Here is a 23,821-nt window from a genome sequence, read left to right as displayed (position 1 = left end):
AAGGCTAGGGGGAGCACTTTTTGTATTTTAACCTCCAGCTTTCTACCATCCCAAATAACAGCATAGAAAAAATATTTAGGTAAATCCTAAAGGGGACAGACATTTCTCCCCTCTTCTTGGCAGACCAGTTGCTAGAGAAACACCGTCTGCATTTTGGCATCTGGCTACATTCAGGAAGGTTTTCCATATCTAGAATTCTGGTGCTTTATTTCTATATCATTAAAGCTTTTGTTTCCAAGGTGCAGGGATATATGTGATTTTTAAAAAAAAATCTTGATTTTCCCTTGATCCAAGGAAAGCTGCTGTGAGAAGTGATTATTTGTAACCAATATCTTGGAGATTCAATTCTGACTCCTCCTCCTCCTTCACACAGCTAGTAAGTGTCAGTGTCTGAGGCCGGATTTGAATTCAGGTCCTCCTGAATCCAGGGCTGGTGCTTTATCCACTGTGCCACCTAGCTGCCTCCAATCCAGACTTCTTGATAAGATAAAGTCAACTCTCCTTGCTCCTGGTCACTACTATAAACCTATAAGATAAGATACTCTCCTTGGCTTTGGTCACAGCTATATACTTCTAGTAATCTTGATAAGAAAAGAATGACCAGAGGCAGCTAGGTGGCGCAGTGGATAGAGCACCGGCCCTGGATTCAGGAGGACCTGAGTTCAAATCTGGCCTCAGACACTTAACACTTACTAGCTGTGTGACCCTGGGCAAGTCACTTAACCCCAATTGCCTCACTAAAAAAAGAAAAGAAAAGAAAAAAAAAGAATTACCTTTCTAAATTCTTATTAGGGCAATAAAAATTTGGTCTGGAGTGAAGATTAATAGTTAGTCCGAGGTTGGGGGGACATCTGCATCAGCCCTTCATTTTAATATAGCCTACCTCCAAATTAAGTTGACCAATTAGAGGTGTCACTCAGGAATACCTCCTCTTTGAAAGGCATATAATCTGTGACCCCACTGCCATTAGGGATATTTGGTCTCAGAGAGATGGCCAATAGACCATCCTTTTATTAATAACCTGCTGGCCTATTAATAAAGTGATTAAATTACCCAGAAATTGTCTCTTCTATTTCTAATCATCCCACTAATTTTAGAAGTCATGGATAATGTCTGGAAGACCAGGGAGAATAATTGATGGGTGATATGTCAACAAGCATTTATTAAATACTATGTGCCAAGCATTGTGCTGAGCACTAGGGATACAAGATTAAAAAAAAGTCCCTGCTCTCAAGGAGCTTACATTCCAATGAGGAACACAATATGAAAATAGGTAAATACAAGAAATATACCGAGTAACTACAAGGTAATCTGAGAGGGGAAAGCACTAGAATCTGGAAGAGATATGGAAAGCCCTTTTGTAGAAAGTGCAATTTGAGCTAGTGTGGATGGAAGCCAGAGAAACCAGGAGGTACAGATGACGGGGCAGAACATTTTAGGCATGGGTAGGGTGAGTTGGGGCATAGCTAGTGCAGAGGCATGAGACAGGAGATGGAATGCTGGATTTCAGAAACTGCAACTTTGGCTTTGTTCAATTTTAGCTTATGTAGAAGGCAGAGGGAGAAGTGAAGAAGCATTAAGTACCTAATATGTGATAGGCACTGTGCTAAACACTTTGTAAATATTATCCTATTTGATCCTTAGGATAACTCTGTGACCCTATGAGGTAGATGCTATTATGATGCCAATTTTACAGTTGAGGAAACTGAGGCCTAAAGAAGTTAAGTGACTTGCCCAAGGTCACAGAGTTAATGTCCAAGGCCAAATTTGAACTTAGGTCTTCCTGACTCCAGACCTAACATTCTATCCACTGTATTATCTGGTTGCTTCTAAGTATAAGGAATGGTCCAGGTTATAAAGAACTTTAAAGACAAAAAAAAGTTTAGATTTAGTCCTGAAGATAATGGGAAGCCAGTGGAACTCATTGACATGGGAGGGGAAGGTGGAAACAATGTGGATATAGCAAACAGTGAAGGAACACACCCAAAAATGCCATTTTATTTTTAGTTTTTGGAGGCAATTGGGGTTAAATGGCTTGCCCAAGGTCACACAGCTTATTAGTGTCTGAGACTGAATTTGAACTCAGGTACTCCTGACTCCAGGTTCAGTGCTCTATCCATTGTGCTGCCTCCCAAAATGCCATCTTAAATGTACAGTTATCTCTTCTACATCATGACTTTTTCCCATCACAGTTTCAATATATTGCAGGTTGGCATAAGAAATTAAATGGGAATTTGAGGGGAATTTTACAGAAGCCACAGACAACATGAGGTCAGCAGAGGACACAGAGCCTATGACCAAATATTTAACCCACATTTTACAATAAGGTATTGTAAACACCCCATAAAAGAAAGAGAAAAAAATTCAGGCTTTCTGTCTGGTAAGAAGAGTGGGTCAAAAAATTTATGTGGGGGCAGCTAGGTGGCGCAGTGGATAGAGCACCAGCCCTGGAGTCAGGAGGACCTGAGTTCAAATCTGGCCTCAGACACTTAACACTTACTAGCTGTGTGACCCTGGGCAAGTCACTTAACCCCAACTGCCTCACAAAAAAAAAATAAAAATTTATGTGGAGTTTCTAGATTGCGGGGGGCACCACACCCCTAACCCCTACAATGTAGAAGGAATAACTCTAGTTTGACTCTTTTGGTAGCTAGAAAAGTCAATCTATAAGATGGAGTTGGGATATATAAATGAGGTGGAACTGTTATGTGATGCTAAAGCTTGTGTGCAAGTGTTCATGGGAAGTATCACAGGTGTAGGGACAGGACCACCTGGTATAGGGATCTCCAAAGTGGGTAAACACCTTCTACCGGCGCAGGTTGGCACTTTTTCTGAAACTCAGTCTTAAGAGAACTGTTTAGAGGTTAAGTGATTTGCCCAGGATCACGCTGGCATGGGTGAGTCTTCCTGGTTCAGTCACAGGTATTGGACCCAGCCAATAATTTCCTAGGCAAAGCTTATTGGAAGGAAAGCAGTCCTATCCCATGGAGGACGTGCAGCAGCCTAACAATCCAATTCATCCTTTGGAGTATTTGTCCGGAGAGAAAGGGAATTTGTGCGGTTTTTCCAATATGTGACTCAATAACCCACAGCCCCGGAACATGAATCCTCATGAGAACAGTTGGTTTGGCTTAACCCAAATAAAACTTTATTACACTGGGGAAAATCATATATACAGAGGGGAGGATCCCAAGGGATCAGTCTTTACAGTATATTCCTTTTGCACTGCCCTGTGGCTTTGAGGGTCCTGCCGGGGATCCGGCACTCACCACGCTGGGCACTGCATAGACACTGATGTTCACGTGTGACTCTTTATGTGGTGGAGGGCCAGAGGGATGAGGGGGAGGAGACAGGAGAGGTAAGTACACAGGATAGATGGGAAGTTTATGGCCCAAGAAAGGAGAGATGGAAGTGCCCCTTGATTTAAAATGCAGACTTTTCAGGTAGACATTAATAGAGCTTTAGTATCTCAGTTCAGTTTCTCCTGATAAATCCCAAGGTCTGGGATTGGCCCTAAAAATGCTTCCCTGGGAAGCTCTTGAGAATTTCCCCTCATATCGGGGCTGAACTATGGGTTAAACATGCAGAGATGGGCATCCGACTAAATCTTCCTGGGGTACACTGACCAAACCCTGAAGTCTTGTCAGGAAACTGACATCTAGCTTGGGTTAAGGGTGGATACTCATTCCTTTGTCCAAAAGACAGAAGCGTCAGATGCCTGGAAGACAGCATGACCTTGGAGCAACACTGTAGCTCTTCTGGACCATCAGGTGGCCAGATTGAAAGGGAAGAAGAGGCCAAGAGGTAATGCAGCCACAGCCAATAGATTCATCCATCCCAACTTTCCTACCGTGATATTCTCTCCCAGAAACACTTGTCCCAGATCGCTGTAGAAGGAGCTGGGGCAGGGCTGGGGGTGGGGGAGGCTGCTGCCTCTGCTTTATGTGTGCAGCCACAGTGACTGATAGAAGCTTAAGGACTATCAATGCATCCCTCCTACTGTATGGCAGTGAAGGGTAAGAGCAAGAGGAGAGGGAGGGTAGATTTTGGTGGCAATCAGGGGCAGACAGATGAGAGGAAGGTGTGAGACATGTAAGAGAGCCTGAGTGGAAGGGAAAGAAGCAAAATGAGAGTTATGATAAATAAGGCTTCATTTTTTTTGAGCCACGAATATGTAGATATGTGAAGAGACAAAGGAACTATTCTGATTCTAGCACTGTGGATGATTGGACGTCCCAGCTTCCTATGGTCATTTTATTTTTTGCTGCCCTGTCATCCTTCCCTACTTTGGGCAGAAGAAAGGGAAGTTGATCAGGGAGAGAGCCTTCTTAAAGAAGTTCTGGAAGCTTCCTGAGCAGGAGAGATGGGTATGAAAGTGGATGAGAGGAGGCACAAGTAGAGTGTCATGGAATCAAGTATTACCTACTCTTTCCTTTGCCCCAAGTCTTTTCTGTACACCTCAATGTCCCTATCCCCCCCCCAATATAGCCCTGAAAAAGTCAAGACCTGCTAGACTACTGGAACCAGGGACTGCTCATTCAGCTTCACATAGGAAGGAATCTCAACTGAGCTATATGTTCCTGATGGAACTTCATCCATCACTCCACTAGGGTCCTTTATCCTCTAAAGATAAGATTTAAGCCAAAATAGGAAGAGGCAGATGGGCTTAATCCACCACAGGACAGAAGGAAAATGAGTCCAGGACTTTCATTTAGGGAACAGAAACCATTTCCTCCTTTCCTTAACCTCAATGCCAATGGTGAGAAAAAGGAAACCGAGGAAACAGCAAAGAATCAAAGAGTAGCCAGAAATCTCAGCTTCGGTTTTTCTGCTCTTCTCCCTGACTAATCCTCCCTTCCCAACCCAGACTCAAGAAAGTCCATTTCTCCTTCTTTCCTTCAAATTTACCTTTGCAGACTTTTCTGCCCACTAATATCGAGAGGGCCTTGTCCTTTCTCATGAACCTTCAGAAGAGTCCCCGAGCAAGCCTCTACCATGGAGATGCCTGGGAACCCAAGTGCCTCTGTGTGAGCCCTGACCCCCAAAGGACTCTTAGGTCCCAGTAAACAATGTATATAAATATATAGACTGTGAATATATTATATAAATGTATCTATATATGTATATATATACATGCACAACTCAGAGGGTGATTCATTCACCTGAGAGGTGGTGCTAAGTCGGGGAGCTGTGCTGAGGGGGGAGGGCTACAGGCATGGTTTTTTATGACTGGACTCCATTCCAGTTTGACCCCAGAGATGGATTTGGGCCCCAGAAAGTACCACTGAAAGCTTGATGACTAGAGCAGAGCAGTATTGGAGAGACATGCCTCTCATCCATCATTATCATCACCATCATCATGGTGCCCAGGAGGAATGCTCAGGCCTGTTAGTCACCAGGATGGAGAGACTGAGTAAGGTGGGGCTAGGGGGGTGAGGGGGAACACAGAAGGTCCTTCACTTGTCCCAGGCAGTCCTGGTGTTAGGGATGTAGAGGGACTGCGTCTGTCGGGCCCTTCGGGGCGTGGTGTTGAGGACATCCACACTCTTCCGGCTGGAACTGACCACGTCCACTACAAAGCTAGTACAGTCACTGCAGACATCCTTTAGGATGCAGCCATGGGCATAGATGTGAGGGAATTCTTCTTCCACACTGCGCCATTTTGTCCCCTGCAGGGACCTGTGGATTAAAAGCAGGGTGGGGAAAATTTGGGAGGGGGGTGAGTTTAGGAGAGTTAGAATGGTCTGGAAACAAGCGATTTCTTCCAATGCAGAGAGTGGCTGCCCTATCCCATTTTGGAATCAGTCCTAGAAAAATTCACCCAGGCAATGTTTCCTCCACAGAAGGAGCTCAGTGGTCCTTGGCCCAATTTCCCAAAACTTCTCAGACTTCACCAACACCAAAGGGGAACTTCCATCTTTAACCTATTGATGTTTCCCAACTACTATCCCAAACAATCTGTATTTTGTTTTGTTTTTGTTTTGTTTTTTTTAGTGAGGTAATTGGGGTTAAGTGACTTGCCCAGGGTCACACAGCTAGTAAGTGTTAAGTGTCTGAGGCCGGATTTGAACTCAGGTCCTCCTGACTCCAGGGCCGGTGCTCTATCCACTGCACCACCTAGCTGCCCCACAATCTGTATTTTGAAATAACTACCTTGAGATTCTCTAGTTCCAAGGTGATGGATGGGAGATGAGAAATAACGTTTTGCTGCACCCTCCCTGGGGCTAATTCTTGCCCACAGTAAGCATCTCCATACCAAGGGGATAAAGAGAAAGAACTCACTGGAAGACATCTCTCCTCCGGGTCAGCATGGCTTTGGCAGTCACAGCCTTTTGAGGGCTCTCAAAGCCCAAAGTGTAAACGGGAATGTGTGCAAACTTCTTAGAAGGCATCTTTATCTGCAACACAAATACAAGGGAGAGTAGGGTTGAAGGACTTTCTAGAGCTTGGGCAAAATCACTGGCATGAAAAAAGGCTAGCAAAGCATTCTCCTTCTTAAGACTCTTCAATTGCTCTGGCTCTTTATTGTCTCTAGATAAAATAAAAAACTCCTCAGTTTGGCTTTAACCCCCCTTCTCAGTTGGATTCTAATTTCCATTTCCACAATGATTACATATTGCTTTATAATCTAGCCAAACGGGCTTACCTGAATTTCACTGCATATAACACTCTACATTCCATTTTCATGCTTTGTACAGGCCAACCCCCAGGCCTGGAATCCACCCCCTTTCCACCTCTACCTCTTCCAGCCCTTAACTTGTTTTACCACCTTCAAGATTCCTTGCTTAATTCCTCCAGTGTTAGTAATTCACACCCCCTAAAATTACTGCAATGTAATTTAAAATATTTTATTCTTACTATCTATGTACATGTCATCTAGCTGCCAGAGGTACCTATATAGCAACATGAAGTTTGACATCCCCACCACCAATCCCCACATGGTACATCCTGCTGCAAAACTGCGCCCCTGAAGACAGACTACCAGATGTTGCTTTCCCTTCTCCACTAGCACTTCTAACTCTACAGCCTTTCAATAGATTGTTCTTTAAGCTGATGGCCAACAAATATTTGCTTTTTTGTTTTTTAAATCTGATGGCTCCTCCTTTGATTATTTAGGCTTGGTCTTGCTTCAAAGGACTTATAGGGACAAGGTGACTTCAAGGTCCCTTTCTGCTTTCAGATTCTGAGCCTCCCCTGGAGGGCAGGACCATCCAAAATGAAGCAAATCTACCCCCACTATCCCAACATTTGGCCCCTCAGGCCAGGTGTGCTGACCGTGCCCACTATGACCAGAGGATACCCCCAAACCTCTGGAAGCCCTGCTCAGGATTCAGGTGGACCACTCTTACCTTTATGCTACAGGAAGTGCAGACAGCTCTGAAACAGAAAGAAGGGAAGGTTGTTTTTAAGAAGGGTACCACATAAAATCTTCCCAAATTCCCTATCATCACCTCATCCCCATTCATATCCTACCCACCCCTATTTTCAACCCGGTCTCCACTCCATTGCTATTCTTTTATTTTCACTATACTTTGTATAGTTTTGCTTTCTCTACTTGTTCCCATCCCCAAATACTTTTCAGTTCCTGTGGATGTCACCTTAGACTACTTGTTCTGATGCTTTCCCTTTAACCTTTGTATCTCCCCTTAATTATGAATGATTCTCAACCTTGAAGGACTCTCTGACCCAACGAAACCTAGGTCTTAAGCTCTTAGCTCAGCCAGAGATAACAATTTCCTAGATGATGGAAACCAGGATTCAGTAGGACCCCAAGTCCAATCCTGTCAGAGGTCACAGGATCATGAACTCATGCTGGATGGGGTCTTAAGTCATATACTCCAAGCCCCAAGGAAGAAAAATTACTTGCCAGTGGTCTCTGAGGTAGCAAACAGCAGAACTGAGACCTGAATTCAGGACCTCTGACTCCAAATACAGAGAGCTTTTCCCACTATTTTTTGCTACTTCCTCAGTCTTTTCTTCTCTTTCTCTGTCTGTCTCTGTGTCTCTTCATACAAGAAAACTAAATGACTTTCCTAAGGTCTTAATGAAGCAGGGATTTCCTGTTTCCAAACAAGGTGAGACTCAAAGGTCCTATCCAGATCCAGGCCTTGGATACAGTGGAATGATCATAGCAAACCTGGGTTGGAACCCAGCTTCTTACCCTGCATGACACTGGTTAAATCATTTAGCCCCATGGGCCTCGGTCTCTTTATGTGTAAAATTCAGAGATTGGAGTAGACGACAATGCCAATAACATTTATATAGCACTTTTAGGTTTGCAAAAATCCCTTCGCTACAACCACCACATTGCATTGTGAAGTGTGTAGATGACTTCTCTGGTCCCTTTCCAACTATAAATATATGGTCTTATATCTCTATAATGCATATACTTTCCTATATCCCAAGGCCAATCAGTGGTTAAAGGCTCACCTTTTACAAAAGAGACAGGTAGCTGGCCAGGAGAACAGAGGGAACTTGGTTCTACAACAGCAACATATCTGCAAGTTTAAAAAAGCCAAACAACCAATTAATTAAACCCTCACCCCAGCCTGATTTGAGGTCTGCTCAGCAACATCAGGGATATTGAAGCTTTGAGGGTCAGGACCCCATCTCACCTTTCCTTTCTTCAGGCTGTTATAAAGTTCTTTGTTCTGCAAGAACTTCTCCATCTCAGCCTTTACCAGCACCCTGCGCACATTGATCACCTCTTCCACAGTCAAAGCTAGGCTCTCCACTGGATGGCTGAATTCCTATGGATGGAAAGGGAAAGGGTAGGTTAAACAGCTCAATGCCTTAGGTGTGAAAGTGCTTGTTTTCCATCTTCCTGGAAGGACTAAACAAGGTCTCTGTTGAATCTTCTTTGGACAGTGATGCTAGACTTCTTTCCAAATACATTTTCTTGTGTCATTCTCCTGCTAAGAACCTAAAATGGCTCCCTATTACTAGAGAACTTGAGCTTTTCCCTCTTTTTTTCCCTCTAGGAATCAGCCCAAATACCTAGTGATAAAATGAACCTTTCAGTTGTAAGGGGAAAAAAAGGAAACAAGGGGTGGGGTGGGGTGGGGTGATGAGGAGTTTAGGAAGGGACTCAGGAGAAAGCTCTGACAAGGCTCAAATGGGAGGTGAGTATAGCTGGTCTTAGTAGTTCCTTCTCTTCCCTTGCTTGTTTCCAGGACTGCAAAGATAAGCAGCCTGTTCTCAGGAATCCCAGTAAAATTCTCAAATAATGTGGGCTAAGAAACTTGAGAAACCACTAGGTGGGGCCCCAACACTGCATCCACCAGGTGGTGAGGTCAGCAGCTGCAGGATCCCGCAAAATACCTTCAGGCAGAAGTGGGACAAAATGTACTTTTGGAGTTTGGAGTAAGATTTCACCCAAAAATAGATACCACAGTGATCAGGCACTCAGGATGCAGTGATCTTTGATATATTGAATCACTTCCCAAACTGTTTATCTCAACATCCAAAGGTCTGTGTACCTGTCCTTACTTGCTACCAATTTGTACACTTTGTTCTAGCCGAGTCAGTCTTCTCGTTGTCTCCATTGTCCATTCCCATTGCCCATCCCGTTTCCCCCTACCACAAATGCCCTTTTTCTTTGCCTCTCCAAAGTCTATAAATCCTTTAGAGTCCATTTCAAGTCCTATCTGCTCCGTGAATGGCTAATAATACGAGCCAACAGCGATTGAAACCTTCCATTATCATCAATGAAAGTTTACCATCAACTATGAATCCCATGGCTTTAATTATTATCTGAATGCTAATGACTCCCAGATGTATATAGACCCAGCTGGGTCCCAAATCACCAGGTAGACAAGTCTAGTATACACTTTGATGGGGATGTCTTGAATACAGGCATCCCAAACTCAACATGTCCAAGTCATTAGGTTTCTAAGGTCTTGTTCTTCCTCGACACACTTATATAACCAGTTGTCGAGTCTTATGACACAGTGGCAGGGCTAGTACCAGAATCACATCTCCTAACTCGTAGCTCAGTGGGTTTTTTTTTCCCCAACTACATCATATTGCTTAGAGAGAGAGTAACACATTTGACATATACACCTGCATAGGAGGCTCACAAGAAAAAGAATCACCAAGAGGGAAGGTGAGATGTACAAAAATATTTATAGCTGCTCTTTACGTGGTAGCAAGGAATTGGAAGTTGAGGGGGTGCCCATCAATTGGGGAATGGCTGGACAAGTTGTGGTATATGAATACAATGGAATACTATTGTGCTGTAAGAAATGATGAGCAGGAGGAGTTCAGAGAAACCTGGAGGGTCTTATGTGAGCTGATGATGAGTGAGATGAGCAGAACCAGAAGAACACTGTACACAGTATCATCAACATTGAGTGTTGACCTACTGTGATGGACTATATTCTTCTCACCAATGCAATGGTACAGAAGAGTTCCAGGGAACTCATAATAGAAGAGGATCTCCAAATCCAAGAAAAAAAAAAAAGGAACTGTGGAGTATAGATGCTGATTGAACCATACTATCTCTTTTGTTTTGGGTGCTGGTTTTTTTTTTCTATTTTGAGGTTTTGCATTACTGCCCTGATTTTTTCTCTTATAACAGGATTAATGCAGAAATAGGATTAATGTTATTATGGATATATATATGTGTGTGTATATATATATATATGTATATGTATATAGATATATAGATATAACCTATATCAGATTACTTGCTGTCTAGGGGAGGGGGGAGGGAGGGGAGGGAGGGAGAAAAATCTGAAATTGTAAAGCTTGTATAAAACAAAAGTTGAGAACTATCTTTACATGTAACGGAAAAAATAAAATACCTTATATGTTAAAAAAAAAGAGGGAAGGTGAAGAGGAGGAGAAAGACTTAGAACAGTATTCAGGTACCACAAAACCCAGCCCAGCCCAACATTAATACGACCCGTCCTGACCTCACTGCTCAGGTCTGGACACTGGCTTATCTACACGAGTGTCTTTCAAATAGCAGCACCAAATTTTCCCAGCAGGTGGCAGCAAAGTCTATCCATAGAGTGAGGTTGGATGTATGGGGCCGGTGCTGGAAGCACTATTAGATATACCTACACAGATAATACCTCAACAATACTCCACTGCTGGCATGCCTGAGGACAGCACTGGCGGAATAGCAAAGCTACTTAGATAATTATATTGTTATTAACAATAAATAAAAACAAGTGCTTCCAGCACATAGCACTTTAAGATGTACAAAGTGCTTTACGAGTATTGTCCATCTCATCAATCCTCAGAGGCAGGTGACATTATCCCTATGGTACAGATGAAGAAACTGAGGCAGACAAAGACGAAGGGACTTGTCGCCACAAACTTAGAAAGCGTCTAAGGTTGAATTTGAACTCACGTCTGCCTAACCTCAAGCTCGGTGCTCTGAGTTACTTTTGCTGACTCCAAGTTACAAATAGAGACTTTTGCCCTTGGCCATCAGAATGGTATCCCAACTACTTACCAGCCACAGGTGTTTTGAGTGACTGTCCAGTGCTGAACTGCCCTCTGGTCTTTCCTCTACAGAGCCCAGGGAGCTGTGGGCAGGAGAACTGGATTCCTTAAGGGCTTGGTAGGTGTGGGGAAATGATCCTAGAGAAACAGAAGAGATATCTGGTAGATAGCACAAACAGCTGATTAACAGGTCAGAACCTCTCCTGCCTCAGGCTCATTGAAGATTTCAGGTGTCCCAGGGTTTTTGTCTCTCCCAATTAATCAACAAACATTAAGAGCCTACTATGTGCCAGGCACTGTGCTAAGCTTTGGGAATACAAAAAGAAGTAAAAGACAGTCCCTGCCTTCTGGAAGCTTACAATCTAATGGAGGAGACAACATGCAGACAAATAAATACAAAAGCAAGTTGTATATAGGATAAATAGGAGATAATTAACAGAAGAAAGACCCTGGAATTAAGACAGGGTTGGGGAAGGCTTCAGTGTCCTGGGGTCTCTTTCTAAGCCCCACCCTCACCCCAACTGAATTCTTTTTAAAAGTTGATTTTTAAGGTGTCTTTCATGCTGCTTTGTCCCAGGTGTCAGAATGGCCCTTTCCAGCTCTGTCTCTGAGCCGGCAGAAAATCAGTGACAGGATAGAGAAATGAGCAGCTTGTCTGGGCTCTGGAGTAAGACCTATGCGGCTTTGATTTTCTTTCTCTTCTTTTTTTTTTTTTAGTAAGGCAGTTGGGGTTAAGTGACTTGCCCAGGGTCACACGGCTAGTAAGTGTTAAGTGTCTGAGGTTGGATTTGAACTCAGGTCCTCCTGACTCCAGGGCTGGTGCTCTATCTGCCCCTATGCGGCTTTGATTTTAAACCAGTTGTGCTTGGCAGGACATACAGGGGAAGAGGTTTTTGTTTTGTTTTGTTTTGTTTTTGTTTTTGCAGAGGTTCTTAACCTTTGTTTCTTTGCCCAACCTAGGAGCCTTTTGGTGGAATGATACATTGCTCCATTTCAGTTAGAGGTTAGTGAAAATAAAAGTTGATTTTTAGGAGTTCACACACTACCTTGAAATCTGTTCATGAACCCTACCATGGTAAGAAGCCTCGGGTCTAGAGGAAAGGAAATAACTCTACATATTTTGCTAGTTTTTGAAGGTTTACACAACTCCTTCCTTTTTTATGAGGCAGGTAGTAAGAAGTATTGTTATCTCCATTTAATAGATGAGGAAACTGAGGATCGGTCCCAGAAGTCTGACCACACACAGCTGCTAAATCTCAGATTGGGATTATGTTCCAGTTCCCTTGAGGCCAAATCCAGAGTTCTTTCCAGCACATTCTACTGGCTCTGACCACTGATTCAAGGGAGCCTGTGCAGGGCCCCCTCCGTGGCTCAGGGGAGAATGAAGAGCCGGTTACAGTGAGAACAGGAGGAGGGGAGGACTTACCGAGGTCTGTGGTATCAGGCCTCCACGTGTGCATGCTGCCTGAGCGGGGTCGGGCTTCCAGCTCCTGCCCTCCCAGGTGCTTAGTGTCCGGCTGCAGGCCCATGGCCATCTCGCTCTGGAGCTGGGCCAAGTCATGTTCGGAGAAGGAGCGGTCGCGCTTCAGGGGCAGCAGGGAGCCGCTCATCCTATTCATCTCCCCACTTGGAGATTCTTCCTCCTGTGGGGACACCAGGACTTACAGACAACTTGCTAGCCGTACCTTCAGTTTTACAAGGAATTGCCTGGGCAGACATCACTGTCCGTCCAGAGGGAACACCTTGCTTAACAACAGGGGACTACTTCTCTATTGGTTCTCAATAGAGCAGCATAAAATATATTGGATTCAAAGAAAAAGATATCAAAACCCACTCTCTGGCTGGCTTCATTGTAGGCTTGAGCCTTCAAAATAGGTGACAGCCTCAGGCTTAGGGACACATCACTGAAGGGACTGAATCTCAAAACCTCTAAAGGACAAAGGCCTTAGCAAATAAACCTTCCCTGCTACCTGGAGGTTTAGGGATTCCTCAAGGAAAAGCCTTGAAGGCAACTCACTTAGAATTAGCTTATTAGATTATAAGTATATTCAGGAAAGGAACTAAGTAACTGTGCTGTTCATTTTTATATCTCCTACAGCCTAGCTTCTTGAAATGCGGGGTTGCATAACTGAATGTGGGGGTCATGAAAAATTTGGTGACAGTAAAAGGTTATGTATACCAGGGCCCTGTCCTAATACAGCAACTAATACAGAGCCTTGCACATAGAAGCTAGCTGATTTTCTTTTTAAGTTGAATTCAACTATAGTCAGCAAATCAGCTGTAACAACAACAACAAGCATTTATTAAACTTCTACTATGTAACAGGGCCTGTGCTAAACACTTTTCAAATATCTCATTGTTCCTCACAGCAACTCGGAGAGGTGGGTGTTATTATCTCCACTTTACAGGTGAAGAAACTGAGGCAAATAGAAGTTTAAATGACTTGTTCAAGTTCGCATAGCTTGTAAACACCTGAGGGCAGATTTGAATTTAGGTCCACGCCTAGTGCTCTAACCATTGTGCAATACTCACCCTGTAAAGGTTTACAGTGCCAGTAAGTGGGTGAATCAGAATCACAATGTAAGTCTTTTGACAAGTGATCTTTTCATTTTTTGATTGATTTGTATCAAGTCAAAAGGCCTGAAACAAGAGCAGGAAGAGATCTATTCCCAGTAGATGGGGCTTTTCTATAGATAGAGTCCTTGCCAGCTCCGTTTCCCTGGGGCATAGGGTCTTGAAGCCAAAAATGGAAGAGGTTTCCCAGGGCTAGGTAAGAGGGATGTTATAGGCTCGCAGGAGATAAGAATTAGCAGGGATTTTAGGGATTATAATCCAACTCTGAAGAAATAGACCTAGAGAGACTAAGTCACATAGGCTTATAGAAGACAGAGCTGGAACTTATGTCTCCCACTTCCTTTACATCACACTCAGTCTTTGACCAAAAACAGAGGAGATGTGGATGCATTTATATAGCACATTAATTAACCCCATTTTATAGATAAGGAAACCAAAGGAAACAGAACTCAAGTGGCTTGTCCAAGGTCACACAGCTAATGTTCTGAAGCCAGATTTGAATTTAGGTTTTTCTGACTCCAAGGCTCTATCCGCTGTGTCACCTAAAGAGATCCCAGCTTACAGTCAGCCCTGTTCCCTACCCCCATTGAAATGCTCTCTTATGTCCCCAGCTCCACTCCAGAAAACTACCTCCTGGCTCTTTCTCTAATCTTTTTTTTTTTTTTTGGCGGGGCAATTGGGGTTAAGTGACTTGCCCAGGGTCACACAGCTAGTAAGTGTTAAGTGTCTGAGGCCGGATCTGAACTCAGGTCCTCCTGAATCCAGGGTCGGTGCTTTATCCACTGTGCCACCTAGCTGCCCCACCAGTGGAGTTTTGTTGAAAAAAGATTAGAGAGGGGCAGCTAGATGGTGCAGTGGATAGAGCACCGGCCCTGGATTCAGGAGGACCTGAGTTCAGATCCGGCCTCAGACACTTAACACTTACTAGCTGTGTGACCCTGGGCAAGTCACTTAACCCCAATTGCCTCACCAAAACCAAACCAAAACAAACAAAAAAAACCTCCACTGGTTCTGACCTCAGAAATGTTCATCTCTTCCATTTCTGCCAAAGTAGGGGCCTTCAGCAGGACTCGTGGCCGTGGTGGGCGCTGAGGGGTGCTCCCAGCACCAGAGAGGGACAGGTTTATGCAGGAAGTAGACTTCACATCATTGGAGCAGGCATTGAGGATGCAGGGCAGGGACCCAAAACCTTCAAGAGTAAAGTCAAGAAGGGGGTTAGGATAAGTAGGCAAAGGAGATAACATGAGACTTATTGGACATAATAACTCTTGGAAAGTTGAGCACAGAGGGCTCTAATGAACCTCGTCAATAAAGAAATTCAGAGTTAGCCTCCTGACTGGGTGCAGGCTTGATTGCTGCCCCTGAGGAAGGAGATGAGGCTAATTAATGGATGTCTTGAGCTGAAGAGTTCTGAGCAATAGGGGTAATGCTGACTGAGGGCTCACACAGTCCAGCCCCAGGAGCTAGGGAGATATCAGGTTATCTCAGGAGGGGTGAATTGGCTCCTCAGAGAGAAGAATAGGTTGGAAAGAGAACACTCAAAAGTCTGGTGTAGATCAACAGTGAGACCAGATCACGGGTGCCAAGATAGAGGGGATTCAGGCCTCCTTTTCTCACCCTTCCCCCTGCCAAAAAAAAAAAAAAAAAAAAGAGAAAAAAGAAAGAAAGAATCTCAGAGGCTCCAGGTTCAAGAAACAGACTTAATTATCATAAGAGTCCTGTTTTAAGAGCAGATTAAAGACAGATTAAAGTTTGTTGTTTTTTTTTCGCGAGGCAATGGGGGTTAAATGACTTGCCCAGGGTCACACAGCTAGTAAGTGTTAAGTGTCTGAGGCCAGATTTGAACTCAGGGCCTCCTGACTCCAGGGCCCCTGCTCTATCCACTGCGCCACCTGGCTGCCCCTGACAGGGGTCTTTTGATTCTGATCAATAAACATTTATTAACATGTCCTATGCTAAGTCCTGGAGCCAAAGACAAAGACCAGTCTCAAGGAATGCACATTCTACTGGAGGAGGAGAGAGAGAAATGGGGAAATAAATACAAAATATATAGAATTATGTCGGGGGCGGGGAGAGGTAGAATCCAGGAAGATCTGAGTAGGAAATGATAGCAAAGTCAGGCCTTGAAGGATGCTAGGGGAGTCTACAGTTAATAGTAATAATAAGAAAGAGGGAGAGCTTTCTAGGAATGGGGGACAGCGCATGGAGGTGGGAAATAGGAAACATTTCCTAATTAACCAGATTCCACTGTGGGTTACCGTGGGTTACTTCTGGTTGCCTGCTAGCCCTTTGGGGATGCGGCTGTGTACATTTATGCCTCTTATTCTAATATTTATGCACGTTTCTATTTAGGACGATGCTGTATCTTTCAGCTTCTCCTCCTCCATTTATATTTCAAACCCTTGGAGGTCAAGGGCCATGGTTTTTTTTTTGTCTTCTGTCATCATTTCTTCTCATTTATATAGCACTCTATGTCTTTGATATAAATATCAATACATTGAAATACTTAAAGGGCTGTATAAATTGGATGGGACCGTTGCAGAGCACTTAACATCCATTATGTCATTTGACAATAGGTTAAGTCAAGGTCACATAGAGACCAAGAATTTGACTTTAATTCCAACTGAGCCATTGATTCCTCATTTAGCACAGGGCTTTTAAAAACTGTGTCCTGTGGAGGTTGAGAAGTCTTGAGACCGTATTTGTACCTCTCCTTGAACTATCGAGCTGCAAGGAGCATTAGAAGTCATCTAGTCCAATCTTATCATTTTCAGGTGAGGAAACTGTGGTCTACAGAGATGAAGTGACTTGCCCCCAATGTCAAAATCCAGAACACTTAATCAGTGCACCATGGGGCAGAGTTTAAGTTTAATGCACATCATTAACATTTTATCCATCACTTTTTGATGTTTAGACAATCACCAAAACAATAGATACAAGACATGACTTGTGGCCATTTTGCCAGTTTTCAAGGTATCAATGCCCACACTGAAAACTTAACAATGGGCTTTTTCTCCAGCACACCCCTAGTTTTATCCAACTATTTCCCAACATCCAGCAGTGTTCTGCATCCCATAGTTGCTTAGTAAATATTTGTTGAATTGAGTTTAGAAGTGGAGCTGGGCTTATATGCTTCTTAAGATTTTTGGGGGGTTCGTTGGTTTTTGGTTTTTTGATGGGGCAATGGGGGCTAAGTGACTTGCCCAGGGTCACACAGCTAGTATGTGTCAAGTGTCTGAGGCTGTATTCGAACCCAGGCATTCCTGAATCCAGGGCCAGTGCTTCATCCACTGTGCCACCTAGCTGCCCCCTGCTTCTTAAGATTTTAAGCTAGGAAGTCTAGTTTCTGAAACTCAGGTTTCAGAAGGACTGAGAGACTTGTCCAACGTCACATGTCTACTAAATAGAGGAGCTAGAATTCAAACCATTTCCTTTCTCCAGCTCATTTTATAGATGAAGAAACTGAGGCAAACAAGGTCCTCTGGCTCCAAATTCAGTGCTTTTTGTAACTACACCATTGCTGATTTAAAAAAAAAACCCAACTGTTTGCTCTAGTAAATGTTCAAATTGTGAAGTTTTTAGGGTAAAATTCAGAGGATTATATGTTTCGTTACTAAAAACAATATTTTCGCCATATGTCTTAACAAAATTTTGCCGTGTGCTCAGCCACTATGCTCTCAAGCTCTCTCATTTTAGATCCCAGCCAAACTCTTAGAAATAGCTTTTACACACACATAGCTTCCATTTTCTCACTTCCCACTCCCATATCCCTTCCTTTGCAATCTGGCTTCTATCCTCACCTCAACTTAAACTACTCCTTCAGGAGTTGCCAACGACCTCACTATTATTGCCTTTTCTCAATTTTTATGCTTCTTGATCTCTCTGTAGCATCTGACCTTATTAACCAACTCCAGAGATTACCAAAACCATCAAGTGAGATATTGAACCACTAGCATAGTGAAAAAAGAGCATTAAACTGAGGGGGAGGGGGGTCCATTTTTAAAAAAAATCATGGAAACCTTAATATTTTTTAAAAAAGTTATAGAAGCCATCCATCCATTTATTAAGGCCCTCTTATGTGCCAAACACATAATAGAGATTGCATAAAGACAAAAATGAGACAATTCCAGCCACTTACGTTTGACTGGAGGGAAATAACATGTATGGAAATAAGGAGATAGACACTATGTAAATACAGGGCAGGTTGAGGGGCATTGACAATTGAGGGAATCAGGAGAGACCTCTAGGAGCCAATGGTACTTGAGCTGAGCCTTGAAAGGACCTCAGGAGGGGCAGCTAGGTGGTGCAGTGGATAGAGCACTGGCCCTGGATTCAGGAGGACCTGAGTTCAAATCCAACCTCAGACACTTAACACTTACTAGCTGTGTGACCCTGGGCAAGTCACTCAACCCCAATTGCCTCATACCAAAAAAAAAAAAAAAAGAAAGAAAGAAAAGAAGGAAGAAAGGAGCTCAGAGCTCCAGTATCTTTGCAAAAACAAAACAAAACAAAACCCAAACCCAAATGTAGTCACAAAGAATCAGACACAACTGAAATGACTGAACAACAATAAGTACCTACTTTGTGCCCAAGGTCGCACAGCTAGAAAGTGTCTGAGGACAGATTTGAATTCAGGAAGATGAATCTTTGAGACTCCAGGCCCAGCACTCTATCCACTGCAGCATCTAGCTACCTCTATGTAGACATCGGCAGCTCCCTATATTGATATAAGCAGGAACTCTAACCACTGCACCACTTAAGTGCCTAGTAGGTGCTTAATAAATATTTATTGACTGATTGGCTTAGGTTTTCAGCATATCATTGGTGGGGGGCAGAAATGAAGGTTAAGTGACCTGCCCAGGGTCACACGGCTAGTAGGTGTCAAGTGTCTAAAGCTGGATTTGAACTCAGGCCCTCCTGACTCCAGGGCTGGAGCTTTATCCACTGTGCCACCTAGCTGACCCCGTTTCTGAGTCTCTTTTGCTGAATCTTCATCTATATCCCCACGTGCTGTATGTGCCACATCTCGAGAGCTGTCCTGAGCCCTTTTCTCCTTCTCTGTGATCTCTTGTCCATTTCCTCAGATCCCCTGCATTTCACTAGCACATCTAGGCAAAGCATTTTCCCAAAGCTCCAATTACCTACTAGACATTCCACCTGGATATATACCACCAGTATCTCAAACTCAACATATACAGAAAAGCATTCATTATCTTTCCCCCCTCGTCCCATAGTGCTTATTTCTATTAATTCTCTTTCAGTCAACCAGGCTTGCAAAGTAGAAGTGACCTTCAACTTTAGCTCATCTCACATATCAGTTCAGCTGCCAAGGCCTGTCAATTCTACCTATGGAGCATCTCTTGCATTTGTCCTTCTTTCAGGCCCTTTATCTCCCATCCCCCCTCACCTGGGGGCTACAGCAATAGCCTTATAACTGTGCTCCCTATCCCCAGCCTCTTCTCTCCCTAACCCATCCTCCACACAGCTGCCAAACTGCTCTTCCTAAAGCACCTCAAGTCTCTCCGGCTCAAGAAGCTTCCAGTGCTTCTCTGTTGCCTTTAGAATAAGACATAAAAGGGGGAGCTAGGTGGCATAGTGGATAAAGCACTAGCCCTAGATTCAGGAGGACCTCAGACACTTGACACTTACTAGCTGTGTGACCCTAGGCAAGTCACTTAACTCCCATTGCCCTGCAAAAAATAAAATAAAAAATAAGCCTATAAAAAAAAGAATAAGACATAAAGCCCCTCACAGTCTGCATCCATCTTTTGTTTCCAGGCTGATGATGTTACTCCTCACATACTCTAAATTCTAGTGTCCTTATTGTTCCTCATATCCCTCATGCCACTCCCCACCTCCCCCATGCCTCTGTATAAAGAATAAATTTTAAGGGGGCAGCTAGGTGGTACAGTGGATAAAGCACTGGCCTTGGATTCAGGAGGACCTGAGTTCAAATCCAGCCTCAGACACTTGACACTAGCTGTGTGACCCTGGGCAAGTCACTTAACCCTTATTGCCTCACAAAAAAACCCAAAACACAAACAAAAAAAGAATAAATTTTAAAAGGTATTTAATAGGGGCAGCTAGGTGTCACAGTGGATAAAGCATCGGCCCTGGATTCAGGAGGACCTGAGTTCAAATATGGCCTCAGACACTTGACACTTACTAGCTGTGTGACCCTGGGCAAGTCACTTAACCCCAAATGCCTAACCTAAAAAAAAAAGGCATTTAATAAGTAATCACTCTATGTGCATAGCAGTGTTAAGTTCTGGGCACACAAATAGAAAGTAGAAGTAGCCCCAGCTCTTCAGGAACTCACATTCTAATAGGGGGATACAACAATCTAGGAACGTGCAGTGGCATGGCTGATGGAAAGGTTCTGTGGTCCTTAGGATACAGGGTTATTTCCATTGATGAAACTACAACCACTTCTGTTGTTGAATCATGTGACAAGTTCAAGGACTTTAGTGTCCCCCAGGCTGTTTCCCAAGCCTAGGATGCTCTCCTTTCTCACTTCTGTCTCTTGGAGCCCTGAGCTTCTATCAAGGCTCAGTGCCATCCACTCCTAAAGGCCTTTCCTCATTCCCTCAATTGTCAATGCTCTTCAACCTGCTCTGTATTTACCTGGTATCTATTTAAAAAATTTTTTTTAATCATAAAAGTATTTCTGGTACCTATTTTTATTTACTTATTTCCTTCCAGTCGAATATAAGAGTCAGGGATTTTCTCATTTGTCTTCATTAGAATCCCTTTTATGTGTTTGGCATATACAAGGCCCTTAATAAATGACTTAATGAATTATATAACTTTTTTGGGGGGGGGGCGGGGTAATGAGGGTCAGGTGACTTGCCCAGGATCACACAGCTAGTGTCAAGTGTTTGAGGTGAGATTTGAACTCAGGTCCTCCTGAATGCAGGGCTTTATCCACTGCATCACCTAACTGCCTCCTATATAGAACTTTTTTAAGCATAAAACTTTCCACGATTTAAAACTGAATTTCCCCTCCCCACCCAGTTTAATGCTCTTTCCACTATGCTAGTGATTCAATATATCACCTGATGTATTCTTGATGGTAATAATTTCTGGGTTCTTGATGGTGATAATCTTTGGAGTGAATAGAGCAAACAGGGGGACCAACTTAATGCAGTATCTTCTGTGAACATAGCTCTAATTCTGAAGAGGGGATGGGGTATTAGGGGTGTGTGAGTGTGTGTGTGTGCACTGAGGGAGGGTACCGCACCTTTAGAGTTCCAGTGTGGGCCTTGCACAGGCCGCAGCTTCCTCTCTTGCTTAATTTCCTCCAAGATCTTCTCGTGGAGGGTTCGTTGCTTCTGGGGCAAGGGCCGAAGTCTTCTTTCTGACACCTGCAGAGAACAGAAACATAAGAGCCATGTCCTAGAATTCTGAGAGATTTCAAGCAGAATGCGCAGGTAGAAAGTGGGAGATGATGGGAGATCAGGGGCAGGGCGGGACACATCAGAGACCAGGTAAAACACTTTGTGTACATTAAAGCACCCTATAAGTATCTGTAATTAATATTCTGGTGCCCACGTTCTGTGCTGTCATCTTTGGCAATGTCAGGGAGAAGCCAGGAAGGCTCCTGGAACATGCATAGACCCCCCCTCTGAAGAATGGATGGGTGGGGGCACATACCAGAGGCCACTGGATGGGCAGGCACTGAAGGGTCTGATTGCTAATGGGAGTGACACCTGTAGCAATGAACTCATGGATCCAGCTGAGCATTCAGGGAAGCAAACAGGATGTAGTATCATGGAGGCAGAGGGCATGTTGTGGTTAGAGCAATCTGCCTGAGCGCCAACTTGGGTGTATCCAGGAAAAGGGCTAATAATAATAATGATGATAATTCCTATTTACAAAGAGCACTAGGTTTTCCCCACAACAATCCTGTATTGTAGGTAGCGCAGTATCATCTCCATTTTACTATGAGGCAAACAAGGTTCAGTTGGGTCAGCCTGTAGTCACCCAGACAGGAAGTCATTCAAACCAAGATCTCTTAATTAGGAGTTCAATCCTCTTTTTACTACACCACAATAATGAGGGATGACGACATGACATTGATGATGACAACAATGGCTAGTATTTAGACAACACTTTAAGGTTTGTAAAGCACTTCCCAAATATTTCATTTTATCTTCTTAACAAATCTGGGTGGAAGATGCTATTATTATCTCCATTTTACAATTGAGGAGACTGAGGCAAACAGAGGTTGGAGTGACCAGATTTGAATTCTGATCTTCTTCCTGACTTCAGCCCCAACTGAACCACTGCCCCAAATTCCTGCAGATTCCTAGGATATATTTCAACCAGTGGCCTCACCCAGCTGAGTCTGGTCCCCATCCCAGATGGATATTGATAAGATATCGTGTAAAAGGTCTTAGAACAGTGTTATTTTCCTTTCTCTTCAATCTAATGCAGAATAGAGGAGTGACCAGTTGGTTTATTTCCTCCCAGACTGGAAAACAAAATTAAAGCAGCTTTGCATATTAGCACTGGGGAGAAAAGCAAGGCCTGGGGTCTGTCACTAGCCTAGGAAATGAATTCCAAGGGTTTCAGGCCAGACCAGACACCAGATCTTCACCCAATAGGCCAGGAAGATTTTCTATTGCCAGGTACAAGGAAACACTTTGAAATTAAGAAATTTTTTGAAGCTTTGCGGCTCACTTCTCTCTCTTGACACTTGACCCTGACCCTGGGCATAGCCAAGTACAGTAGGATCCCCAAGGCAAAATCGGTTACCTGCTTTAGTGGAGGCCGGGAACGGATAAAATCCAGAATGAGCTCATGGGCATCTTTCTTCACTCTGGGAGGGATGTCACCGTCAACCTGGACAAAGGAAGTAGCAGAGTACATGGGGAATGAGTCAATGCTGAACATTTGATAGCTTCCTAGCATTAGGAATACTAATGAAATGGAACGTGTTCTTGATCAATCCCCATTTTACAGATAGGAAAACAGAGGCACCAAAGCAGATTGGGAATGACCAATGACGTTCCCATTTCCGAGAGGTGAATTTACCTTTTCTCATCTTACCTACCCAACACCAAGGCTTCCTGAGAGTAACATGGCTCAAGAGAACCCCAAGAGGTAACCTTCTCTCTCCCTGGCCTAGCCGCTAGCAGGCCCAGAGTCCCAGGGACTCACCATGACCTTTCGTAGCTTGTAGTTGCGTGCTCGGATATCCTGCATCAACATCTCAAAGGGGGTCAGCTGGTATTCGGTGGGTAGGGGGTTGAACTGCTTCTCTTGTACCTTCTTGAGTTTCACACCATGACGCAACTCCCGCATCAGCTGCACCCAGAGCCGGGCCTGGAACCCACAGAGAGAACAAAATATTGTTCCCACTCAAGCGGCCACCGGTCATCCTTATCATAGTATAGGATTTGGGTGTTGAAAGGGACCTCCTGGGTCATCTACTACAACCCATCCCTAAAAGGAATCATATCCACGCAGCACCTGACAAGTGGCCCTCCAGCCTTGACTTGAGGACCTCCAATGAGGGCATACCCGCTGACTCTGGTTGCAACCCCTTCCACTTCTAGATAGTCCTGGTTGTTGGGAAATTTCTCCTTCTATCAAGTATAAATCTGCTTTCTTGTAACTTCTGCCCGTTGCTTTTGGTTTTACTCTCTGGGGCCAAGCAGAAAAGTGTCAACTCTCTTCTACACAGACTTTCCAACGTGCCCCTTCCTATCCTTCCCCCCATCTTGTTCTGGTGAAAGATCCCTGGGCTCCTTCAGCTACTCCTTAGATGGTATGAACTTGAAGCCCAGGA

General features: G+C 43.9%; 1 protein-coding gene across 1 annotated transcript in view; it reads right to left on the bottom strand.

Moving 5' to 3' along the window:
* Positions 1–3,141: 3,141 nt before the first annotated feature.
* The window catches only part of SPIRE2 (spire type actin nucleation factor 2), a 62,489-nt gene continuing 41,809 nt past the window's right edge, over positions 3,142–23,821 (bottom strand). The window contains exons 5-15 of the mRNA XM_043988770.1: positions 23,191–23,355; positions 22,786–22,872; positions 21,269–21,392; positions 15,045–15,217; positions 12,881–13,097; positions 11,465–11,592; positions 8,616–8,750; positions 8,431–8,498; positions 7,350–7,377; positions 6,283–6,398; positions 3,142–5,679 (exon numbers count right to left, since the gene is read on the bottom strand). Coding sequence (XP_043844705.1) covers positions 5,457–5,679; positions 6,283–6,398; positions 7,350–7,377; positions 8,431–8,498; positions 8,616–8,750; positions 11,465–11,592; positions 12,881–13,097; positions 15,045–15,217; positions 21,269–21,392; positions 22,786–22,872; positions 23,191–23,355 — 1,464 coding nt within the window. The 3' untranslated portion in view covers positions 3,142–5,456. The remainder of the gene's footprint in view (positions 5,680–6,282; positions 6,399–7,349; positions 7,378–8,430; positions 8,499–8,615; positions 8,751–11,464; positions 11,593–12,880; positions 13,098–15,044; positions 15,218–21,268; positions 21,393–22,785; positions 22,873–23,190; positions 23,356–23,821) is intronic.

The sequence above is a fragment of the Dromiciops gliroides genome, chromosome 2 (genome assembly GCF_019393635.1).
Source record: "Dromiciops gliroides isolate mDroGli1 chromosome 2, mDroGli1.pri, whole genome shotgun sequence".
In the NCBI taxonomy this organism is placed as follows: Eukaryota; Metazoa; Chordata; class Mammalia; order Microbiotheria; family Microbiotheriidae; genus Dromiciops; species Dromiciops gliroides.
This window is presented reverse-complemented; position numbering and strand designations above follow the sequence as displayed.